The following is a 23,035-nucleotide window of genomic DNA, read 5'->3' as shown; positions in this document are numbered from 1 at the left end:
TATCTTTCCTTTGACATGTGCATTTCTTTCCTTCTCTTCTTCTGCATCCAGCTCTCCCATATTTAATCTGAAATCATTACAGAAAGAGAAATGGCAATATAAGCATACTAGAAGGGGGATGAATATAAGAGCATTCATCTTTCCTAGAATGCCCAGTGAGAGAAAAAAATAAAGAAAGAGTTGAACTCTCTTACATGCTTTCTTTCTTTCCTGCAGATGACGACTCCTTGGTTCAAGATGTTCTCCTAGAGAGAGGTGCCCTACCTCATCCAAAAGAGTGGCTTTAATAGCTCGCCCAATAAGATAATGAGACAATGATCAACTTGTATTAAGTGTAATGTTAAACATTACCATTTGAAGTTTTAGTCTTAAGGTATCATTTGAGGAAAATGTCCCATATTAATCTGCAATAAAAACCATAATAAATGCAATATTAAAAGACATGCACAAGACTTATTGTTGGGTTCTACATACCTTGATATGAATGAAGAAATTATAACATTCTGCAGCGGAAGACTTTACCAAAATCATACTGCATCATTAAAATATTGAAACGAACTACCTAGGCACATATCACAACCGTGATTCCTTTGATCCTAGAACGAGTCACGTGGAGCCGCTCATGTGCGCTGCCTCTAAAAGTATCCACACCATCCGCGGCATGTCGGATCTCGTCCTTCTCGTTGAAGAGCCCCGTTCACACTCCATCATCGTCGTTACGTCGTCCCTATCACATTTAGAATGGAGTGGAGATGTGGGAAGAAGGGAGAAGAAGGGTAGGGCCTATGAACAATTATGGCATGGGTGGCTTTATTGAAAGGCCTTTCCCTACTCATATTAAGTGAATTTTTTCATAAAACCCCCAAAACTAAAGTATATATTCCGATGTCCAAAAGACCTTTTGCGTGTGACCCTCTAGGCCAACGTATTAGTCCAATAAATGACTTCAGCAGCCCAAAAAAATTTATTGGCCTTCAAAATTAATTAACTATATTATCATATAGATTAATTAATGGCATATTGATTTAACTCAAATCGTGCTCTAGAAGATACAAAGGAGTGTGTATCGACTCACTCATATAATTTATTCATCATCGGTTATCGTGTATGTATAATCCCTCATCAACTTGATGCTCCTATGATGACTTGGGGTATGGTCAATTGCCAAACCCTAATCGATCATCTGAGTTAGTACTGTTGCATTCGAAAATCATCGTACAACTCTTCTCTTCATATTTCACTACCTTGATCAAGGACTTCATCGCATCATCTTCCTTGAGCTTTCACCTCTTATACCAAGGGCAGACAATCCCATCTTGACCACTCAATCGTCTTCATAAACTTCTTGATGTACCCGAACGATGACTATTTAGAATTCCATGATTAGGGACATGTAAGTCATAGGGAAAGTAGAACCGTACGTCCACAACATGTCTTAACTAGGAGGTGAGCTTAACTTGGAGAGAGGAGATAAACAATAGACAAAAAAGGGAAGTACTTGAATTAGCACAATCTCTTTATGTTTTCAAACCTTTCTCTCTTACCAGGTATGAAATTTGTGAGGGCAGGCTAATGCCATAAGAACCATGTCAGAATTACAAAATATTATAAAATAATCTACATGAAATATTTAAAATATTGTATTTAAAAATAAATCAAGGTACTTTTGTCTGATGTACTAGGAATACACATCAAAATACACGTCAAAAAATTATGAAATAGTTTTTTCTTGAAAGCAAGCTCGCTTTGAAAGTAAGAAGTTTCATTTAGAAAGGAGGTATTAAATTGATATGTATTTTTGTATAAAAATATTAAATTAAATAAATTCATATTGACTTGAAAGCATAAACCTAGATTTTTATCAATCAATTTGACCAGTCAAATAGGTTTGGCTTGATCCAAGCCACCTTTTTTTGGTAAATATATCAGTCTAGACTTGAACATCCAAAATTGGAGTCAAAAGAAACAGGTTTGTAATGAAGACCATAAATTCAAAGGTACGTCAATGTGTGGATATTGACTCCAAGGGGCATAAGCATGAATACGATGCAAGTTAAATTCCAATTGTAAATTCATACATTTGAGTTCAAGTCAAAGGGCCTAATCTTCAGGCTTTTCTCTATATTTCTCTATTAAATTGACCACTAGGTGGAGTGGAATGAGAGGTGAATGGTCTAGATCATGGGGGAAAATTTTGAGAATCAGAAGAAGCATGTCTAGATAAAATATTCTTACTCATATGATGTGTATGGCGGATCCCAGAGTCAAATTTGAGTCAGAAAATTAACCATACCATAAGCTATTTTGGGACTCCTATGTGGAACAAGGATTTTACATGCACAGTAACTAAGGGCAATAAAAGTTCCATGTGAGGGTTGATATACTCCTGTCTATCATATATAACACGAGGTATGTCTTGGCATCCTATGGGTTGGCAACTCAACCTATCCACTAGATTAAATTACTATTAGATTAATTCATTGAACTCAATACTAAATATTTGAGGGCCATTAGAGTTATTAAATTGACTAATACATGCTAAACTTGTCCATGACGAAAGATTGAGCTTTGTAGATTGATGTTCTTTTCGTGTTGTATTTTTTACGAATGGGGCCTTTCTGGCGATTTAATGGTTTTCACACATTGCTTTATCAAATTTGAATATTGAAAGAATGGATTTGTTCCCAGGTCTTCAATTTTCTCCGTAGTCTTTTTTCCTGTGTTACTTACAATAGAAATTTTTTTAGTACATTTGTATTTTTAACGTTTGTGCAGAGTTTGTCGATTTTATTTCATTTTAAAAATAAATTGACCAACTTTTAACACATCCAATGTGCAGTCTTACTTCTGTCTTGTTGTGTAGCATACGTGTACCATGCACGGCAGGACGCATGGCACAAGTAGGGTAGGACATTTAGGACTAATGACTGGTCAGATCGGAACCAACCGCGATGAAATGTCCTCCAATTGAGGGCAGTCCAGTTGATCAGGCAGGTTTAGCTCCAAGCGTCAAACCAGATCAAAACCAGAAGTAATTTGTTAAATATTAATCTCATATTTTTCAAAAATTCTTTAAAATATCAAATCCAACTCTTAGGAGAGATTTCTATTTAGGTGAACGTAGCTGTGATATATTTGATCTTCTATTGGCACCCCCTTGATGAAGAGGAGTTCATCTTCAAAGGCGAGAAGCAAGAACCCATAAAAAACTCTTATCTATTGAAAATTTCTTCCTTCTCTATTCACCCAGTCAGTTCTCCCAAAAGAAGGGGAGGTGTGGAGGGAGAAAGACCTAGAGAGGGAGAGGGGGGAAATAAGGGAAGGGAGGCGAAGGGGTTAAGTTGATAGTCAATTCTCCCTACTTTTAAAGCGAGTTAAGTTGATAGTCAACATAACCATCAACATAATACTTTGACTTTGATATTGACTAGTCAACTCAATCAGACGGGGACCAGACCTAACTATAGGTAAGGTTTAAAACTTTGCTAAAATTGGACCAAACCGGGACCGTAAAACCCTAGGCACGAATATAAGTTCTGCAACCCTAAAGGCTCACTCTGAAATGAAAAATTAAAAAATTTAAAGGAAGGCATTAATTAATGGACATGAGCATTCTCCCTAATTAGGGATATATACCTTTTAAGGTGTCTTCTAGAAAGCGGTGATCACATTAGCTATACCAAATAACTGGAGCAGGATATTCTGAACTACGTACAAAATTTTTCTGTCACGTATTTGTTGAAATTCAACTCGATACCGACGCATTTCCGAACATCGCAAAGCATTTAGATTGACCCGAAAACTCCGGCAGTTTTCAAAAGATGACCCCTGCGTCGGTTATCTGATTTGGCAAGACCCCTTCTCCTCGGGCAGTTATCATCTCTCTCTCCCTCTCTCTAAGCCACCAAAAAGTGCATGTTCCATTGTTCCTCCATCTCTCCAAACTTAGCGTTACAGTTATCAACAAGAAGAGCAAATGGAGGAACGCCATGAAGTATCAAGCATGGAGGACCCTGACCTTGAGCGGCGATACCAGGAGCTAGAACGCGAGTGGACGTCTTACAAATCCTCAGCACCACGTCGGCGCCGCCGTCAAGCCCGACGAATTTCCCCCAGTTCATCAGTCTCTACGGCGATACCCATCAACGAGCCGAGCGAGAACACGCCAAAACTGCTGATGAACTCGCTTCAGTCCGACAACTCGCCGTCTACGGCCGAAGAGATAGCGATGGCGAGTGAAGTACGCGTCTGGAAGCGGAAGTTGAGAAGCCTTCTTGAAACCCAAGAAAAAGCCCCTGACGAGATATGCGGCGACTGCAGTTCCGAAGTTCTCCAAGGGCAAGAGATGGTTGTCTCTTCGTCTTGCGGCTCTTGCACTTCCGCCGTTTCAACCTCTTCGACGCTTTCTATCTCGCCGGAAATCAACGACGGGAAGAAGATCGTTGGTTCATCGGACGGCAGGCGATGGACGTGGATCGTGCAAGGGTTGATGATTCTCGCTTTGGTTTCTCTGGCCTGCATTATCTTGTTTCTGGAGTCCGTTGGAGAAGAAGAGAGTTATCGTCTGCCTCCCACATAAGGCAAGGCACGTCGAGGAGATCTTCCTGCTCTTTACTCCGCCCTGCATCGCGCCCCGTCTAGGCTTTGACTTTGTGCATTCCAACGGACTGTTCTTCCTCTAATGTTTAGAGTCGTATTTTTTGCCGGGTTGGGAATTCAGAAGGTAGAAAGTGAGCCGAAGTCTATTACATCTTATCGGGGTGCCAGGAGGTCTGTTGCATGATAAGAAAGAGAGCACGGAAACTACAGAAAGAGAACCAACGGCTGAATGAGAGAGAGATGTAAAGAAAGATAGGGACAGTGAGAGAGCGACTCTCTGTGACAGTGTGAGAGCCAAGGCGAAAAGAGAAACGATAGTGTGATTAAGATGGGGAGTGTAAACGAGATCGTGGAGAAAGCGACAATGAGAGAGTAAACGAGCGAGCTTCTGCTACAGTTTGTGAGACATGGAGAGAGAGAGAGAGAGAGAGAGAGAGAGAGAGAGAGAGAGAGAGAGAGAGAGAGAGAGAGAGAGAGAGAGAGAGAGAGAGAGAGAGAGAGAGAGAGATGCAGAGAGAGGGACAGAGAGACAGAGAGGGAAAATGAAGTGAGAGAGCTATAGAGAGAGCCAGAGAGGAACAACTGAGAGATCTATGGAGAAAGACCAAGAGGGCCAGAGAGCAAACAGACGGAGAGAAAAATGAACTGAGAGAGCTGCAGAGAGAGGGACAGAGACAGAGAGTGAAAATGAAGTGAGAATGCTATAGAGAGAGCCAGAGAGAAACAACTGAGAGATCTATGGAGAAAGACCAAGAGGGCCAGAGAGCAAACAGACGGAGAGAAAAATGAACTGAGAGAGCTAGAGAGCCAGAGAGAGAAATGAATTGACAGAGCTACCAAGAGAGAGCCAGAGAGCCAGAGATAGAAATGAATTGAGAGAGCTATATAGAGAGAGAGAGCTAGAGAGACTGAGAGATAGAGAAATGAATTGAGAGAACTATAGAGAGAGCCAGAGACTGAGAGATAGAGAAATGAATTGAGAGAGCTATAGAGAGAGCCAGAGACTGAGAGATAGAGAAATGAATTGAGAGAGCTATAGAGAGAGCCAAAAGAAATGAATTGAGAGAGTTACAGCGAGAGAGCCAGAGAGACAGCGAGAGAGAAATGAATTGTGAGAGCTAGTGAGACAGAGCCAAAGAAACAGAGAGACAGAAATGAAACGAGCGAGAGCTAGAAAGAGAGAGCCAGAGAGAGACAGAAAAACAGAGAGCTAGCGTGAGAGAGCCAGAGAGACAGAGAGGGAGAAAAATGAATTGAGAGAGAGAGATGTCCAGAGAGAGGATGGACCTCACGGGCCTATGGGATGTGAACGAGAAAAGTAAAGATCCTGATGTATTTTCGATGGTCAAGCCTCGGTCGGCTAAAGTCATAGCTGATTAGAGATACCGGGCCGACCTGTGGGGGGCCTTCGACCCATCTAGAACGAGAGAGAAAGAAATAAGGGAGAAAAAGATTAAATAAACAGAGAAAAAAGAAGGGGGCAAGGGATAAAAATATAGAGAAAACGGAATAGGCAGTAAGAAAGAAAAAAAAGGAGCAAGAACGAATAGAATGGGAAGAAAGGATAGAGTAACAACGATAGAAAGAGGGAGATGGATGGATAGAAAATGTCCTCACGGGTTGTCAGCGGGACGTAAGGAGTCAGATTGATTTTCCGAGGTCAATTGTGGGTACAAAGAACACCCCCCAGTTCATAGACGGCCCGCGAGGCGGGGCCCGTTGACCTCCTCTTCTCTACAAAAAAACGCGACTTCTAAAGTAGCGAATCTTTTTTCTTCCGCTTTCCAAGATCTCCCCATTCCGTCCATTTGGCCTCTAGCAACTAGCGAGCGAGCCAAGCAGTCACATCCAATCTGTCGTTTCAATTTTCTTTACCTGTTCCATCGAATGGTCATTCATCAGTCCTTTCTTCTTATGCTTCTTCTCTCTACAGTCGTAATGGAACAGTACTCTCTTCGATCATCCACATCCCCTCGAACGTCTCTTCTCCTGTTCTACAGTAGATTTCAATGCCGAGGAACTCTATTTCCGACAAGAAGGAGCCATCGCCCCTGGGCATAACTATGCCGGTATAACCTCTTTTGCTGCGTGAACAGTAGAGTTCAGAGCCAACAGTGCAAGACGATCAATGACGATATTCCGTTTCCGAGTCTTATCTTTTTTTCTAGCAACCATCCTGCTCCAAGTAATCTTTTCACGTTTGTCCGATCGTCGCGCTCGACTGCTCGACGCCATTGTTACCGGTTAGGGCAGTCCCGTTTCCCCTCATGAAAGGACGACAGCTATTTTTGAGGAGGGGCGGACAGAGGGGACCGAATAGATGAGAGAGAAGGTTGGCGGCTAGAATCTGACACCTTGATTTGAAAGTAGTAAATTTTCGGCTGCGTTAATTTCTACTCATAATGAACAGCGAGAAAGATCTTTATGAGAAAGATTAAATAACCAATACGCGTCTCTCTTTCTCTCTCTCTAGATAGATAAACAAGGAGATGAATAGAGCGAGGGAGCCAGCCTCTTAAATGCTGGGCCCCGCCACCGGGTGTCTGGTATCCATGTGCAGGATACATAGCGAGCGAGCGAGAGAGCGAGAGAGAGAGAGAGAGAGAGAGAGAGAGAGAGAGAGAGATAATAGCTGTTGTCGGTACCCACTCCCGCGCAGATAGACCGCATATATCGATCGACCTGGCTGGGCCTTTCTCTACCGCTGGGAGATACCATGGAAGAGACGTTACCCGAAGACACGGGCAAAGAGGAGACGACCGGAGTAGGAGAAGGGGATGAAACCTCCAACCCTTCGTCTCCAGAGTTCGAGTTCTGGGGGGTCTGCAAACCCACTTCGTCGCCGTCGGAGCTTCCATCTGCGGACGAACTCTTCACCGACGGTATCATTCTCCCTCTACATCAGGTCAGAGCACTGCCAGCGGCGGAGCCCAGGCTGAACCCAGAGCCAGAGCCGGAGCCAGCCGGGCTAACCATCTCCGTGTCGAAGCGGTGGACGGACATCTTCAAAGGGCCGAGTCGTGAGAAGAAGCCGGGGGAGAAGGAAGCGAGAAGAGCTCCGAGGAGCAGCTCCGGCGGCGGAGCGGAGGTCAACATCAATATCAACATCTGGCCTTTCTCGCGCAGCCGGTCGGCGGGCACGGGCAGCGGCAGGTCGCGGGGCGTTTCGGCCTCGGCGCGGCGCGTGAGTAGCGCGCCGTGCTCGCGTAGCAATTCCCGCGGCGAGACCGGCGCGGCCCGGCGGTGGGCCGGCAGCCCCGGGCGCCCCGGGGCGGGTGGCGTTCACGTCGGCCGAGCCAGCCCAGTTTGGCAGCCCCGCCGGCCTATGAAGAAGGCGACTCCTGAGCTGGCCGCGGGCGGCGCTCTCAAAGGCGCGGGCTTGAAGGTTGCGTCGCAGAGTGGAAATCTTGTCGTTAGAAGCCAAGGGCCGAGATGTGGAGTTGAGGAGAAGCGTAGTCTGGAGAAGGGCGGAGAGTTCGTCGTCCCTCCCGCTGGGAACTCCGGCCATTTCACCAGTCTCAGGGCCTTCTTTTCTAAGGTTTTTTGAGCGGACTGGTTTCATGTACAGAGAGGGTAACCGTTCTCTTGCGGACAGTAGCCGTCGTTGGTCCTCTGATCCATTTTTGCCTGTTCCTTTCAGCGCGCTTAACTGGAGGAGTTGTTTATCATAAAAATGTGTGTCAGTTTCTGATAGCCGTACCATAAGATATTGGAATATATGATAAAAATATTACGAAAGAGCAGTAACAAAGGCAACTGGATTCGAGCATTTCATTGGATCAAATCGTCGCCTTTGATTTGCCTCAGTAATTCGTTTTTTTATATTTTAGGGTCCACGAAATATCGGGAAGCATAGGTGTCCAGAGTGTGCGTCCAAACGGTTTTTGAGATGTATGGTTTCTTTTAGGGTGACTTTGTTTTCCTCTCAAATTCTGAGAAAATTGTAAAATGCATGTTCGAACGATTTGCTGTCCTCTCTGTAACTTCTTTTGTTTTTCTCTGTATTTATAATTAACTGAGACTATCTATGACACTGGTTAATGAAGGAGGTCTCTGGGACGTTGAGGTTTATTCTTCTTCAGATCGAGTTACTGAGAAGACTTGAAATTATTGCAACAAAAAGGGGCATATAATTGCAAGACTATTATAGAACAAGAACTAATAGAGCTCTCAAGATGATTCTCCTTAGCAACATAATGCTCCAAATTTATCCACTCTGATGAGATTTTGGAAGTGTCCGAGTCCTCTGCCTGCACCTTCCACATCTGTTCTCAACAAGAGGCCTCTACAATTTACTCTCCATTGTGATTTGGAATTGCTAGGATGGGGAACTACACCTTGCAAAATTGAGGGAATTGGAAAAAGTGCTATCGGTATGTGAAGCTCCAGATACTTGACATTACTCAAGTCATTGTTGGAGCTTAAATAATGTAAAGTATGACCCTAAGTTGAGAAGAAACCTCATCTCCTTCACTGCTCTTGATTCCCAGGGATATAAAATTGTTGGTGAAGATAGTCCATTTAAAGTGAGCAAACAAGCTCAGGTCATCTTGAATATTTGTCGGTAAAGCTGCAGTGGCATCCATGTCTAACCATCAGATCCAATATCTGTGGCACATGAGACAAGGTCACATGAGCCAATATGGCATGACTGAGATAAGCTGACTCGTCTTGCTCTCGGGGCATCACACTAGACCCTTCGAGCTATGTGAGAACTTCATATGCAGGAAGCAAATGATATTCAGTTTTCTTTCACTTATTTATTAAAAATGGAATTATCGAATGCTTACACGCAGACCTATGAGGCCCTTAGACAATTTCCTCTTTACAGTGGAGCTTCCTACATGCTGACCTTCATCGATGACTTTTGCTGAAAGGTTGTGTCTCTTCATTGAAGCAGAAATAAGAGGGTATTACATCCCTTATAATGAATGGGAAATTATGGTGGCACGGCAAACTGGCTGATATATTAAGGTTCCAAGAACCAATATGATGTAATACGATGTCGGCCGGGATCGATCGGCTCGTATTACGTCACAGAAAATGATGAGCGGGTTCGTAATTAGTATGAATGAATGCCGAGAGACGAAATCCCCTAATGAGCAATAAGTCGGCGACCACGAATTAGGATGGAAATCAACACCAATCAACGGAAGAGATATTGATCCGAGCCAGACTCCCAATGACCGGTTGGACCGACCAAGACGTCTAAGTGGCGAGGGGCGTTTGACGACCCAAAGATGTTCGACGCCTAAAGCCAACAATTATCCCTCGACCACATGAAATAACCTATCACTCGACGAGATGGTTATCCTATCGATAAGATTGTGTTGAAAATCGGCAGCGGACGACATAGCGGGAGACGAGACTGGAGAAAGTAATAATACTGGAATTTAATGGAGGGGAGACGAGTGGGTACCTGATTTGTCGATAGTCCACGGCGAAGACAAGTTCAAATCAATGTCGAGGATTGGGCCGGCGGAGGACGGTGGGTCTGGACGAACGGACGAGGGTCCGGTGGACGGTGCGAGCAGGGCAAGCAGGCTGAGGCTTCACGCGGGCGTGTGGGCGGACGCGGTGGCCGGGCGCCGCGGTGGCTTGCAGGCAAGGGCGAGGGCGTGGCGCGAGGGCGCAGGCGGGGGGGCGGCGCGCGCGCGCTCAAGCGCGGGCGAGCGCGCAACGCGTGGGCGGGGGTGGTCGTGCGGCACGCAGGCGCGAGCGGACGAGTGGCGCGCAGGTGCAGGTGGGCACGCAGGTGCGGGCGAGCGCGCAGCGTTGGCGCGGGCAGTCGCGCGCACGCGGGCGCGCGCATGCAGCGGCGCGGACGGGCGCGCGGGCGCGAACTGGCGTGCGGCGCGCGGGCATGGGCCAACGCGCGGCTCAGGGGTGTGGGCGTGCGTGGCCGCGGCAAGCGGGCGATGGAGAGGTGGCCGAAGCAGGGCCGGCCGGCGGTTGGGCGGTGGTGGCGTGGCGGCGGTGCTGTCGGGGAAGCCGGTGGTGGAGCGCGGTGGTGAAATCGACGGAGGTGCGGCGGAGTCGAATCTTGGGCCCCAAGAAGGTTTCTTGAGCTGTAACTGCCCAAGAAGGTTGCAAGAAATCGATCTTCTTGAACGTTCTTGGAGGCCCCTTGGTAGAGTCCAAGTATTCCTCGGACGAAGGGGGTGTCGGCGATGCTGCTTGAACTTCCGATACCTCCGGAGTGATCTCGACGAAGGATCCTTCAGCTTCAGGCGTTGTCGACTTCTTGAATCTTTACTCGTTCCGGAGTAATCTCGACGGGACGTTGAACACGTCGCCACGGAGTAATCTCGACGTGACGGCGTGGGCTCTAACCGCGGAGTGATCTCGACGTGGGGTGAGGCTAGCCATACCTCTCTACGCTCTACTCTCTACGATAGGTGGAGACACAAGTTGGGAATTCTTTTCTTCAACAAATGACTCAACTTTCCACTTGGGCATGCTATCTCCTTATATAGTGAGGATAGGTACCAAGTGAACGTGGGGGAGGACGAACCATCGCGAGACATGGTTCGGCCTCTCCTTACAATTGAAAATAAAAACTGAAAATAAAAGGAAAGACAAGGACGAGGCCCAACACCGGCCCAGACCATGAAATCCAAGAACAAAAACACAAAACAAAACAAGTAAAGATAGGATGCTTACGCGGAGTATTTAAACCCCGGGTGGTGAGCATCGGCGCGAGCAGCTCGGCGAGGTTGACGTCGTCCCGTCGTGGCATCTCCTGGATGGTCCTCCATCACAATAACTATGTGGACTAATGTTCAAAGGAGTTCCTTGACTTTTGCACGTCACATGGAATTCTTCAGCATATGAAAGTTAGACATACAACACACCATAATGGCATCACATAAGGGATGCATTGGAAAATTATTGAAAATGTACGATGCCTGCTCTCTGATGCTGCTTTGTTGTTACAATTCTCAGAGGAGTATTTCACCTAGAGATTGGAGTATTTCACCTACAGACTATTCCCTCTGCATTTTTTGGTGTCTAGACTATACTTGCCCTGACAACATCATAGTCATACCATGATCACTCAAACACATCTTGCTCATTTCCCATCGGGGGGTTAAAGCAGACACATCTTCATATTTATTGAATCTCCCATGAAGTAGTCATGGCATACCAACTAACCCATCTTTGAATCTTGAGCTAGCAGATTAGATGACTATTTCTTCAATTTTTTTGGTTGAGAGATTCTTTCCTAAATATCGAGAAGCACCTTGTGCTACTAAAAACTTGAATGAGGTTTGGGATTACTGTATAGCCAACGATTAATCTTGCAAGGAGATCTATCAACCATCATGATATGTTTGGCTCTTTAAAAAGAAGTTGGAAACTCATGTGAACCAAACACTTATGCTGAACGTATTCAGTCAAGTAATTGAACAAATTGGATTCTTGCCCATGTTTGAAAAAATTGAGTCCTTAAAGATGAATTAAAGTAGTGATAGATATTATGCGCCCCCAAGCGAAACACACTTTTATGTCATTAATTAGGCCATTGAAATAAATCTTTGTTCAATATTATTCTCATGTGATGTTTATTATGAAATCCTTGAAAAGATGCAATGACCATGTGATTTATAATGAGGTCATAATACATCGATCACTAGTATTTAAACATGCATTATAAACATCCATATTGAAAGGAGTATTGAGATGAATATAAAAATATGCAGAAATAATACACTATTTGATTCTACTGAAAGATATATGACTAATCTTATCGCCATTTATGTAGAGACTTGATATGTATGAATCCTTGAATAGTATTATCTGTAATATCAGTCATATTGTTTCATATGACTATCTTGTAAGTAATCCTAAGATTTAAGATGCCAACAACATATTTTTGATGAAAAACTATCTTTAACTATGACTTATGAGTTCCTAATCACGTAATTCAATAAATCCTACCTCGGATATAGAAAATAATTATTATCATGTGATATTTATAATAAAATACTTGAATACATGCGATGTTATCATGAAATCATTTACAATGATCGCTATTCTTTAAACATGTATTTTAAACATTCCTCTTCAATTAATACTAGAAACAAACATCTAACTATACATAAAAAAGAACACACTTTGATCCTACATATACGATAAGCTAATTTTGTGTCCACTAGTGTATGGATGCTTAGGACAAACATTGTGTGCTTTTTAGGGTGAATTTACTAAATAGTATTATAGTTGAATCCCTAAATGGTATTGTACGTGAGTCTCAATCAGTTTGAGTCATGAAAGAATAGTGTGAGTAGTTCATAGACCTGAGACACCACGTACATCCTGTGGATATATGGGTATGTTTTGGGGACGATGTATGAGCTGTAATCATGATGTTCAAGCCAATCTGATATTGGATATAGTAAAATGTGCACAAAGGTGATTAAGTCCTCAAGAGGAGATGAACTCAAGGAAAAAGCATTAAATTATATGCCTAGGATAGAAACGACATTAGAGAAGACATTCTTGAATGACTCAAGGAAGAAGGTGCATTAAATTATCTAGACAGGATACTGAAAATATTAGACAAGACATTCTTCATTGATCATCATTACACATCAGCACTAATTGAAATGATAGATGAGGGCTTAATGGTTAACCATACCCTAAGTCATTCTGGGGTCTCTTATGAATGATAAATTACATGTACGTTGTTGACAATTATGGTAAAAATTCCATGAGAGAGTAGTTAAAACAGAAATTAGGGCTTACTATGTCATTTTAATATGTTTGGTTTATACAATAATATTTATAACTCTCTATGTTATCATAGAGTGGGTAAAGGTCGAATCCATAGGGAACACATATTTAATGAACAAATTAACAATTTACTTTTATTTTATTTTTATTATATATATATATATTCATGAATTAGATCTAGTTTGATGAAATAAAATTAGCAAAAAATAATTTAAAATAATTCTAGAAAATTCATGAATATTGATTATATTAACCTACTTTATTCAAAATTTATAAAATAATTTTGGAAATTTGATAAAAAATAAATCTGAAAGTAGTAACTAATTTGAAAAATACCTTAGATAGTGCGAAGCTTGTGTCGGATGATGGTTGAAGGCAATGGCATAAGTGAGGTGAAGCAGATGAATGAAGTAACACTGCTGATCGTGAGGAAGATGGAGACAGAGTCACATTCTTAAGCGAAGGGGGGGTTGATGAGTGATGATGATTTTATCATTGTTGGTGGCAACAAAAATTGAGGGAGACATGTGACGATGAAGGTATCGACGATGATGGTGTGGATGATAGTGGAAACCTAGGTTATCGACAACCATAACCAAGGAAAAGTGCCGAATATATAAGTTAGAGAAGAAAGATCACGCTTACATTGTCCTCATGTGTCCAACAAGCTGAATGGTGTTTCATCTTTGATGTGTCTTACTCTCAATGATACTACTTCAGTCATTCATTTTTGGATTACAAGAACAAATCCAAACGAGATTTTGAATGATCAAATCACTCTGATAAACATAATTAGGAACATAAATACAACATTGCCTTTTTTAGAAGGATGGGAGTTTCTATATGTAGATCTTAGATGATAGATGGGTAGAGGAATGAAAGATGAAACTGTTGGGTTTTGTGCCTTGGTTTGTCCATGGAAAACATGTTTCCATGGACGTGAAAGCGTGTTGATCGATTCACAATTGATCTTTAGAATAAAATATTGAATGTACCTTTTGGGGGAACTTAATCGATCCTTGACATGCTCACTTTGAGATCGTTTCGAAGCTGTTCATGAGTCCGGCTTCTAGAAGTATCCACGTGATCATTCGGCACTTAGATCTCCACCTCTTCTTATTCAAATCTCCTTGGAGACTCTCTCATGGTTGAGTAGTGATGTAGAGAATGGAGAAAGGGAGGGGCTCTCAAATCTGGCTTCCATGGGTGCTTAAAATGAGCCCTTACCCTCTTTATATTTCACTTAAGATTTTTCTCAAAAACCCTACAAAGTAAAATATATCCTCCAATGCCCTTATGACCTTCCCTCTAGGCCCATGTATCATTCTAGTTGATAACCTTAATAACCCAATAACAATTATTGACCAACATTATTAATTAACTATGTCAACAAATTAATTAATTTAATAAGGATTGATTTAACCCAATTGATAGGTTAAGTTTCCAGCCCGAGGGGTGCCAAAGCTACACCTCGTGCTCTAGAAGATATCGAGTAGTGTCAAACTCTCTTATGAAACCTTTACTGTCATTGGTTATTGTATATGTGTAATCCATCATCTGCGCGAGATACTAGAACGACTTAGGGTATGGTTTATCGTCAAACCCTAATCCGTCATTCGATTAGTATTGATGCGTAACGAGGGTCATTGGATAATGCCTTCTCCAATCTCCTCACTACCCTCGCCAGGGATTTTTGTGCATCATCTCCTTGAGTTGATCTTCTCTTATACCGAGGGCGAATGATCCCGTCTTCACCACTCAATCATCTCCGTGAGCTTCTTACTACATCCAAGCTATGACTTGCTTGAATCCCATGATTAGCTCGTAAGTCGTAGTCACAATGTAGTCATCCATTCACGAGATGTCCTTGGTGTCTCAAGTAAGTGGATCACTTATACAACCATGACATGAATCAATCTGATTGACTTTTAGGTTTAATACCATTCAGGGATTTGTACGTATCAATTTAGTGAACTCTTTCTCCAAAGAGCACCCACTATCGATCCTTAACGTCGCCACACTAATAGCCAAAGGATCAACTATACTTATCATATAAGAAGGATCAGCTAGTGTTATTCTATCCGGATAATTCGAATTCCATCTCGCCTATCGATATTTAAAGACTAGTGATCAATGTATTATGATCTAATCATAATTCACTAAGTCATTGCATGTATTTATGGACTTCATCATAAACATCACTAAGGAAGGTTGTGCGGTGCGGTGCAAAATTCGCACCAAGCGTGCAAATTTTTGCCCACACAAAAGGGCATGTGCGATGCGTAGTGCGGTTTCATGAGGAAATTTGCACCGCACAGTGTACTAATTCGCACAATCCACGGGAAGCCCCCCCCCTCAAGCCATTCCTGTGGAGGCAGAGGTCGGCGAGCGGGCGGGCGTCGGCGAGCCAGTTCTAGTAAAGATGGAAGCTTTCGAGCAGCTGGAGGTGGAAGAAGGTTGCTGGCCACTTGGTCTGGGATGGCGCTAGAGAGACAGATCATGTAGAGCTCAATTGCAGCGACGGAGGAGAGCCCGACGAGGGCGGCAAGGACTGGCCCACAGAGGTCGTTCCAGGCGAGGTCGAGCCGCTTGAGCTGGCGGCACCGCCCCACGGAAGCGGGGAGGGGGGCAGTCATCACCGAGAGAGGGCGGAAGGGTGTCGGGGAGGGTGGGGGCGGTGGCAGGAGGGGGCACGGACAGCGGGGAAGGGGGGCGGCATCGGGGAGGAAGCGGGCGGCCGAGGGAGGGGTGGGGCGGGGCCAGGGGGGGGGCGTAGAGGCTGGGGAGGAGGGCAGTGCGGCCCCAAGGAGGGGGTGCGGGCAGCCAGGGAAGGGGGGGCGGCGGGGAGGGGCCGCCTGCGAGGAGGGGGGAGGGAGCCGTGAGCGGCCGAGGGAGGGGGGAGCGGGCGGCAGCAGGCTGGGGGCGCGGGCGGCCTGGGGGAGGGGAGCGCGGGCGGATGGGGGAGGAGGGGGGGGGTAGGGGGAGGGGGGTCGTGGGCGGAGGAGGGCTGGAGAGAGGGGGCAGCGGGCAGCGGGGAGGGGGCATGGAAGTAGGGGGGGTTCACCTTAAAAAAAAATCGCACAGTCGCACATAACCGTATTGCACAGACCCATGTGTGGTGTGCGGTGTGGTGTGCGAATATTGTGTGCGGCGCATTGTGCGAAATTTGCACAGCACGACACAAACGCAAAAAAAAAAACGCTCGACATTTGGACCTTCCCTAAACATCACACAGAATAATAATGAGCGTAAATATTTTTTTCAATGAACTTAAATAAATGTGGTAGTGTGATTGGCTTGACGGCCACATAATATCCATCTCGTGGCTTGGCTAGATCAAGGCGATTCATTCAAATCCATGTAGTAGACTATGCTGAGAATAGTTTTGATTGATTTTTGGTGGTACACATTTGTTTATTTAGATTTATATTATTAGCGTTTGATCCTAATTTTTTTAATGATGAGGAACGTGAGAGAGTCATTTTTAGAAGACACCATGATTATAATTGATACATCTTAAGGTAATTATGGAAGGTCCACATCATGCAAACGGTTCAGTTTCTTTCGTTTGTGCGGTTCGGTGTGAATTTCACACATCGCACCACACACAATATTTTCACACCGTACCGCACACTGCGCACAGGTCAGTGCAGTGCGGTTTTTTGCGGTTGTGCAAATTTTTCTTAGGTCCCCCCCCCCCTCGCCCGCCGCAAGCCCGCACTCCCCCTTCTGTGTTCTGAGTCCTCTGCCCGCTGCTGCCCTGCTCCTCTGATTCCTCTCCTCTCTGTTGCTGCCCCGTTAGTATCATAATTTTCTTCTTCACTGATAGCATCATGATAACATAAATTATTTTGTTCATCTTATTCATCTTCTCCTTTCCCTTATTATTTTTCTTCTTCTTGTTGTTGTTCTCCATCTTCTTCTTCCTGTTATCAGTACTGATAACAGGAAAATATGTTTTTATTTATCTTGTTCATTCTCATTGTTCACCCTTTAGATTTTTATTTGTCTTCTTCTTATTCAAAGGAAAATTGATAAGTTCGATTCTTACATCGTGTATCAATTTGAATTCATGGAATATGTGAGTTTTTTGTCTTTAACGTAAAGAGTGATGGGCTTCTCACATTAATTATTCAAAATTCTATCATTATCTTCTGCTCTTTTGCAGCGTTTGTAATTGAGCATTTAGTGGAGATGAATACTTGGAAAGTATGTTTATATTGGAATAATTATTTTCATGTTTTTTTTGTTAATTGGAAATGGGTTAATTTTCTTACCCGAGAAGCAGGTTAATCATAGTTCTGAACGAACGTGGTCGACTTTTGATTTTTTTTGTTTCCCATCATAATGATGAATTGATTTTTTTGTGTTTCCATTATTCTTCTTCTTCTTTTTCTTCTTTATTATATCATGAGTTTAAAGGGTACTGTTTTATTGTTTCAAAAAACAAATTATAAATGATCTTCAAAAAAAAAATGAATTTCCTACATTTGAAAAGATTTTTAACGATTATATTATGAATTTAATGGGTTCCGTTTTATTGTCTCACAAATTTCAAACGATCTTCAGGAAAAAACCAAAAATTTGCTACATTTTTAATGGAATTTACCACTTATATTAAGAATTAAATGTTTAATGTTTTTTCTTTTAAAAGTTACAAATGACTTTTAAAAATTAAGTAATAAAATACTAAAATTTTAAACAATTTTAAAAATTCTAAAAAAAGACTGTGCAATGTGCGTTGTGCTTTTCTGCACAAAAGTGCACCGCATACCGCACAAGCCATTTTGTGCGTGTCAAAATTCGCACTCTCAGTGCAAATTTTTGCACCGCACTGCACGAGCTTCCCTAAAGGTAATTATATTTTTTAGGGTTATTAATTTTTTTTACTTTATAAGCCATTAACATATTTATTATTAATAATTGTCTGATATCAAATAATTATATCATTTATAAAATACTTTGAATCATTTCATATGGATTAGATTATGAACAAATCATTCAATGCATTGTAGGTGTGTGTTCATGTATTAAATAAGGGGTAAAAACATGAAAACGAGGATGTGAAGAACTGAATTATGACTTTTGTATAAGAGGAAAAAATGAGGTATAAGAAGATACTGGAGATGATCAACAATATATTGATGTTTTTCCAAATATAAAGATTTTCATAATCCAGGGAGAAGGTGATTTGTAAGATGATGAAATGATTAGGAACATATTTTAACATCTAGGAGAATATTTAAACTAATGTGTATATCTATTTAATCCGTTCAAATTATAATTTAGTGATTATTAACTCATTCATTCCAGATACTTTACATTCTGCTTAAACTAGGAGTCCTAACCAACAGGAATAATTAAATCAAACAAGAAACACAATCCACTACTGGGGAGGTTAATTCCAAATTTGAAGGGAGAGAAAGAGAGTTATTGTATAAAGGTAAGGGGTTCTATTTTTAATTCAAATATATTTTCTCCTGAATTTAAAAAAGGTTCCCTAGGCTTGTTGTCCATCAGATTTTGGGCCCAAGAGCCAACTTTTGTTCTCCCTCCAGCTCTCCATAGGCTCATTAGCCCATTTAGACATTATTAATCCACTTTTTGTTGGTACGTAAAATCTACTTTTTGGCCCTGCGGCTTGAGGCAACACCAACGGCCTAGGCAACCTAAAACTCAGGAGTTTTCTATTTCCGTAAGCAAAGCTGATTTATTTTGGGTATGTTTGGGCCATTTTATGGCTGGTGCATTTGGCACCATGTGCTCCAAATTTTTTATTTGACCAAGGCCCAGTAGATCAATCCGTTCGCCCCAATGGTGGGAGAGAAACTCCAGTGGTCATTCTAATACAAAATTTTTCAATCCAAAATTAAATCTGAAGTTACTCAAATTATAACCTTACGTGTGATGATGAGCATATATAAAATACTGAATATCTAGGGCTGAATTTTACAATGGTTGGATCTGCCAAAATAGTTCAACAGAATATTTGTTTAATTAAATATCATAAATATTATGATCAAAATGAATAAAAAATTGAATGGAAAGTAAACCCATGCATATGTGTTGACCATATCAACCAGTTAATATTTGAGAAACTTGAGGAAGTATTTTTTTATATTTCTGAAAATTGGACAACTTGAGGAAGTAGTTTTTGCATTTATTTAGTTTTTAAATTAGAAGAAAATCAATATATAATTGATTTCATTGACTTTGACCCACCCATTGATTTTAGGTGAATTGAGGTTTCAAATGATTATATAAATTTGTGTATCTTTTATTTTCAGAAGCTAGACATAGGAATGATAATAATTTTATAAAGATGGGAATTTTTTTGAGAAGGTATGAAATTAGTATACATTTTCAAAGTAAGTTCTTAAAAACTAAACTGATTTATGATGTCTCAGAAAATCAAGGAATTGACCAAGCAATTGATGCCATAAGTGGAATAATTAATGATATACCAACAAAAATATAATGATTGGATCAGAAAGATGCAAAATTATACAAATTAAGGCTGAGTATCGAGATATGGAAAATAAAAACAACACCCAAAAAATGGAACTCTCATGAGGATAAGGTAGTCAAATAATGATTTGAGGATTAGTCCTCAATGGAGTTGGTTTTGTTTTTCTATCAATGGCAGAGGACTTGAAAACACATCTCTTGATACAAAAATCACAATTTCATTGAGAAATGATAAGAGATCTTTGGATGATGTCACATAAAAAATTGAGATAAGTTTGAGGAAAATGGTGATGATTTGATGAAAATATCTATAAAATTCTAATCTAATAGAAAAAAACTAGGCTTTTCAGAATAAAAATAAATAAAGAGAATATCTTTTAAATTTAGATCAAGTTGAAAGGTTTTTAATTACATTGTGATTTATGTTTGGCATATTATGACATTTATCTTTCATCTTTTAATGGATTGATGATATTTTTTCACCAAGACGAGCATTACCTTGTCAGAAATTCAATTTTTGAAGAAAAGAATACTTGCATACATTGATATGAACATGAGTGATCTAGGCTATCCATTTCTTTAAATTAAATCCAAAGATTGAGATGATGCCACATGATGGCATAGGAGTGGTCATGTCATGCTTTTCATGAGGTTAACATTGATTGCCTTTTTCAAACAAGTCCAAAGCATAAGATATATAGCTAATGTCTCATATTCTTCCACGTATAGCTGTGTGCGAGTTCAAAATATTATTCCCAGATGGAAAGATTACACATTTTAGAGTATTATATAACGGCTCTAGTGCATATTGGTTTTAAATAACCAATATTTACTAGACCATTGCAGGCCACGGATGGGCAACCCTTGTGCCATGCAGGCATTGTGATTGGAACATATACTAGGGTTCGCTTGTTATGTCATCTGACTTCCTGAAAATTTATTGAAAATATCAGGAATATTATGGAACTTCAAGTATTCATATCTTTTTATTTAGAAGGCCTTTTAAAATGAAAATTTTGATATTGATTTCTGAACTTTATCTTCTTTAAATATATGCTATTTGAAATACATTATTATACAGAAAATTTATAGTTTCTACGAATTTAGTTTGACTTTCAATTTTAAACTAGGTCATCTTTGATTCTGCTAATATTCATATTCTCCTCTTTTCTTGATCATCCACTTAAGTTTAAAAAACTGTTGTTAATTTCAATGGTTTGACCTTGAGGAAGGTCAGAGAGGAATAAATAATAAAATTAATCATAATGTAAATTTAAAACTAAATTTTAGTTTAATAGCATAGTAATGATCAGACTATTATAAAATAATGATAATATACATAATAATCATGATAACTAGCCATTGAAAGCTGTGAATGGTGATGTAAATGGATGCACCACATGCATGTTATCAGTGGGTGCCGACTTCCAGCTCAGGTATGCTTACATTCCACCTCCTTGATCCCCATTACCACCTAATTCCTTGACACCAATAAATTATAAAGAATGCTACAAAATGATAACTTGGTTTCTAATAACAAAACTAGGTTAGTGAAATAACCACAACGATATCAATAAATGCATAATTACTATTATTTGGATCTCAAAAATATAATAATTTATCTAAAATGAGTTATCACATTAATATTGAAATATTTAACTCATCAAAATATATATTTAGCGTGAATTCAGTCGCACACGCCTTATCAGAAGGGCACCTCAAAGTCTTAATATATTCTTTTACCTTAAGGTTAATTATATGTATTTACATTTTATATTGATTATCAAGACTACTAAGTATCATCATAAAGCCAATATCATATGAAAAACTACTCGGGCTATATTATACCTTTCGTAAGGCTAACTGACAAGATCATTTAGCTGATGTCTATTTTTGAAAAAATCTTCACATTATGAATAAGTCTTTCATAAATTAAAAAATAAATTACATCTACTTGATCAAAAACTGTCCGTGGCATAATTGGAATATATTTCTAGTTCTCCGAATATGTTCATTTAGATGATTTGCATTATGTCTCAAAGTACATCATTGATGAAGATGGTACTTACAGTTGTGGCCTACTCATAAGATGAATAATAAATTCATTGATGATTGTTAGATAAGAAAATTATAGAAAAAAACAGCTATTTTCTATACCTAAAATCAGATAGAGGAGAGGAAAGAGAGTGCATTTGCATAATTTGAGGGGCAACATGAGCACAACACTCATGTTCTAGAGGCAGAAGACAGTGGTAAACATTAGCACAGAGAGGGGTTCACATTGGGAGTACATGTCATTTGATAATCACAAACAATTTCAGGTATTTAATATACATTTTCTCATTAAAATTATCATAAATCCATGTTATTAAGCCGTAAAATGATTTGTTAAAACATAATATATTTTATGTATTTTAATATACGTTTCTGACAGAAATTTCATAAATAAAATAGTCTGATATGCCATAAACTTTAAATTTAGATTTATTTTAAAATTTTATAAAGGTTACTACATTTTTTGAACAACATTCTGATTTTTTGGATTCTGTGGTACTTGTGTGGAATTGTTTAACATTAGATGATACAATAAATAATTTTATAAGTAAGACAATATAAATTTATGAATTGTAAAATAATTTTAATGACTTGATTGACTTTTCCATTCATTTATAAGTGCATGCCATTCTGGCATTCCACCACGTAAATTAGATGTGAGAAAAGCACAAGAGAGAGAAAATCAGAGGTGAGTGAAAAGCAAAGTAGAGAGTGATAACTTCCAAGTTATACCATAAAATTATTGAATATTACATAAATATATGCGTTCTATTGGCTTTATTTGCATTTTAGTTTCTTGATTTGTTTTCAAATTTTTAGTATTTTTACATGACATGTTGACCTTAGTGCACTGAAGATCTATTTTTTTCAGTGAATAAAATACTTGGCTAGAGGCTGTTAAGGCATTTACTAATTTTTATGGAATTTTCCATATTTTTTAATACTTTTCTGACAATTAGTTAGTAAAGAAAGAGTTTTTTTAGAGTTAATAGAATGCATTTCATAATTTATTTGGCAGTTAACAATATTTTAGCAAATTTAAGTGGTTTTCCCACGTCGTTTGCCATTGGATAAATATGGCATCACAATTCACGATGCCATAATTATCCAATAATGGGTCTCGTTATCGTGTGGCATGGGTGGCTCAAGGAGATTCTCCTATGTGTATTTTTGTGCA

At 40.5% G+C, this 23,035-nt stretch overlaps 1 protein-coding gene across 1 annotated transcript; it reads left to right on the top strand.

Annotated features, from left to right (window-relative positions):
- Positions 1 to 7,196: 7,196 nt before the first annotated feature.
- Positions 7,197 to 8,273, top strand: LOC144705752 (uncharacterized). The gene has a single exon (XM_078578558.1). The coding sequence runs from the start codon at positions 7,316 to 7,318 to the stop codon at positions 8,144 to 8,146; it is 831 nt and encodes a 276-aa protein (XP_078434684.1). The 5' UTR covers positions 7,197 to 7,315; the 3' UTR covers positions 8,147 to 8,273.
- Positions 8,274 to 23,035: the final 14,762 nt, after the last annotated feature.

Source organism: Wolffia australiana, chromosome 7 (genome assembly GCF_029677425.1).
Source record: "Wolffia australiana isolate 7733 chromosome 7, ASM2967742v1".
NCBI classification, from domain to species: Eukaryota; Viridiplantae; Streptophyta; class Magnoliopsida; order Alismatales; family Araceae; genus Wolffia; species Wolffia australiana.
The sequence above is the reverse complement of the archived record's forward strand: the minus strand, read 5'-3'. Positions and strand labels throughout refer to the sequence as shown.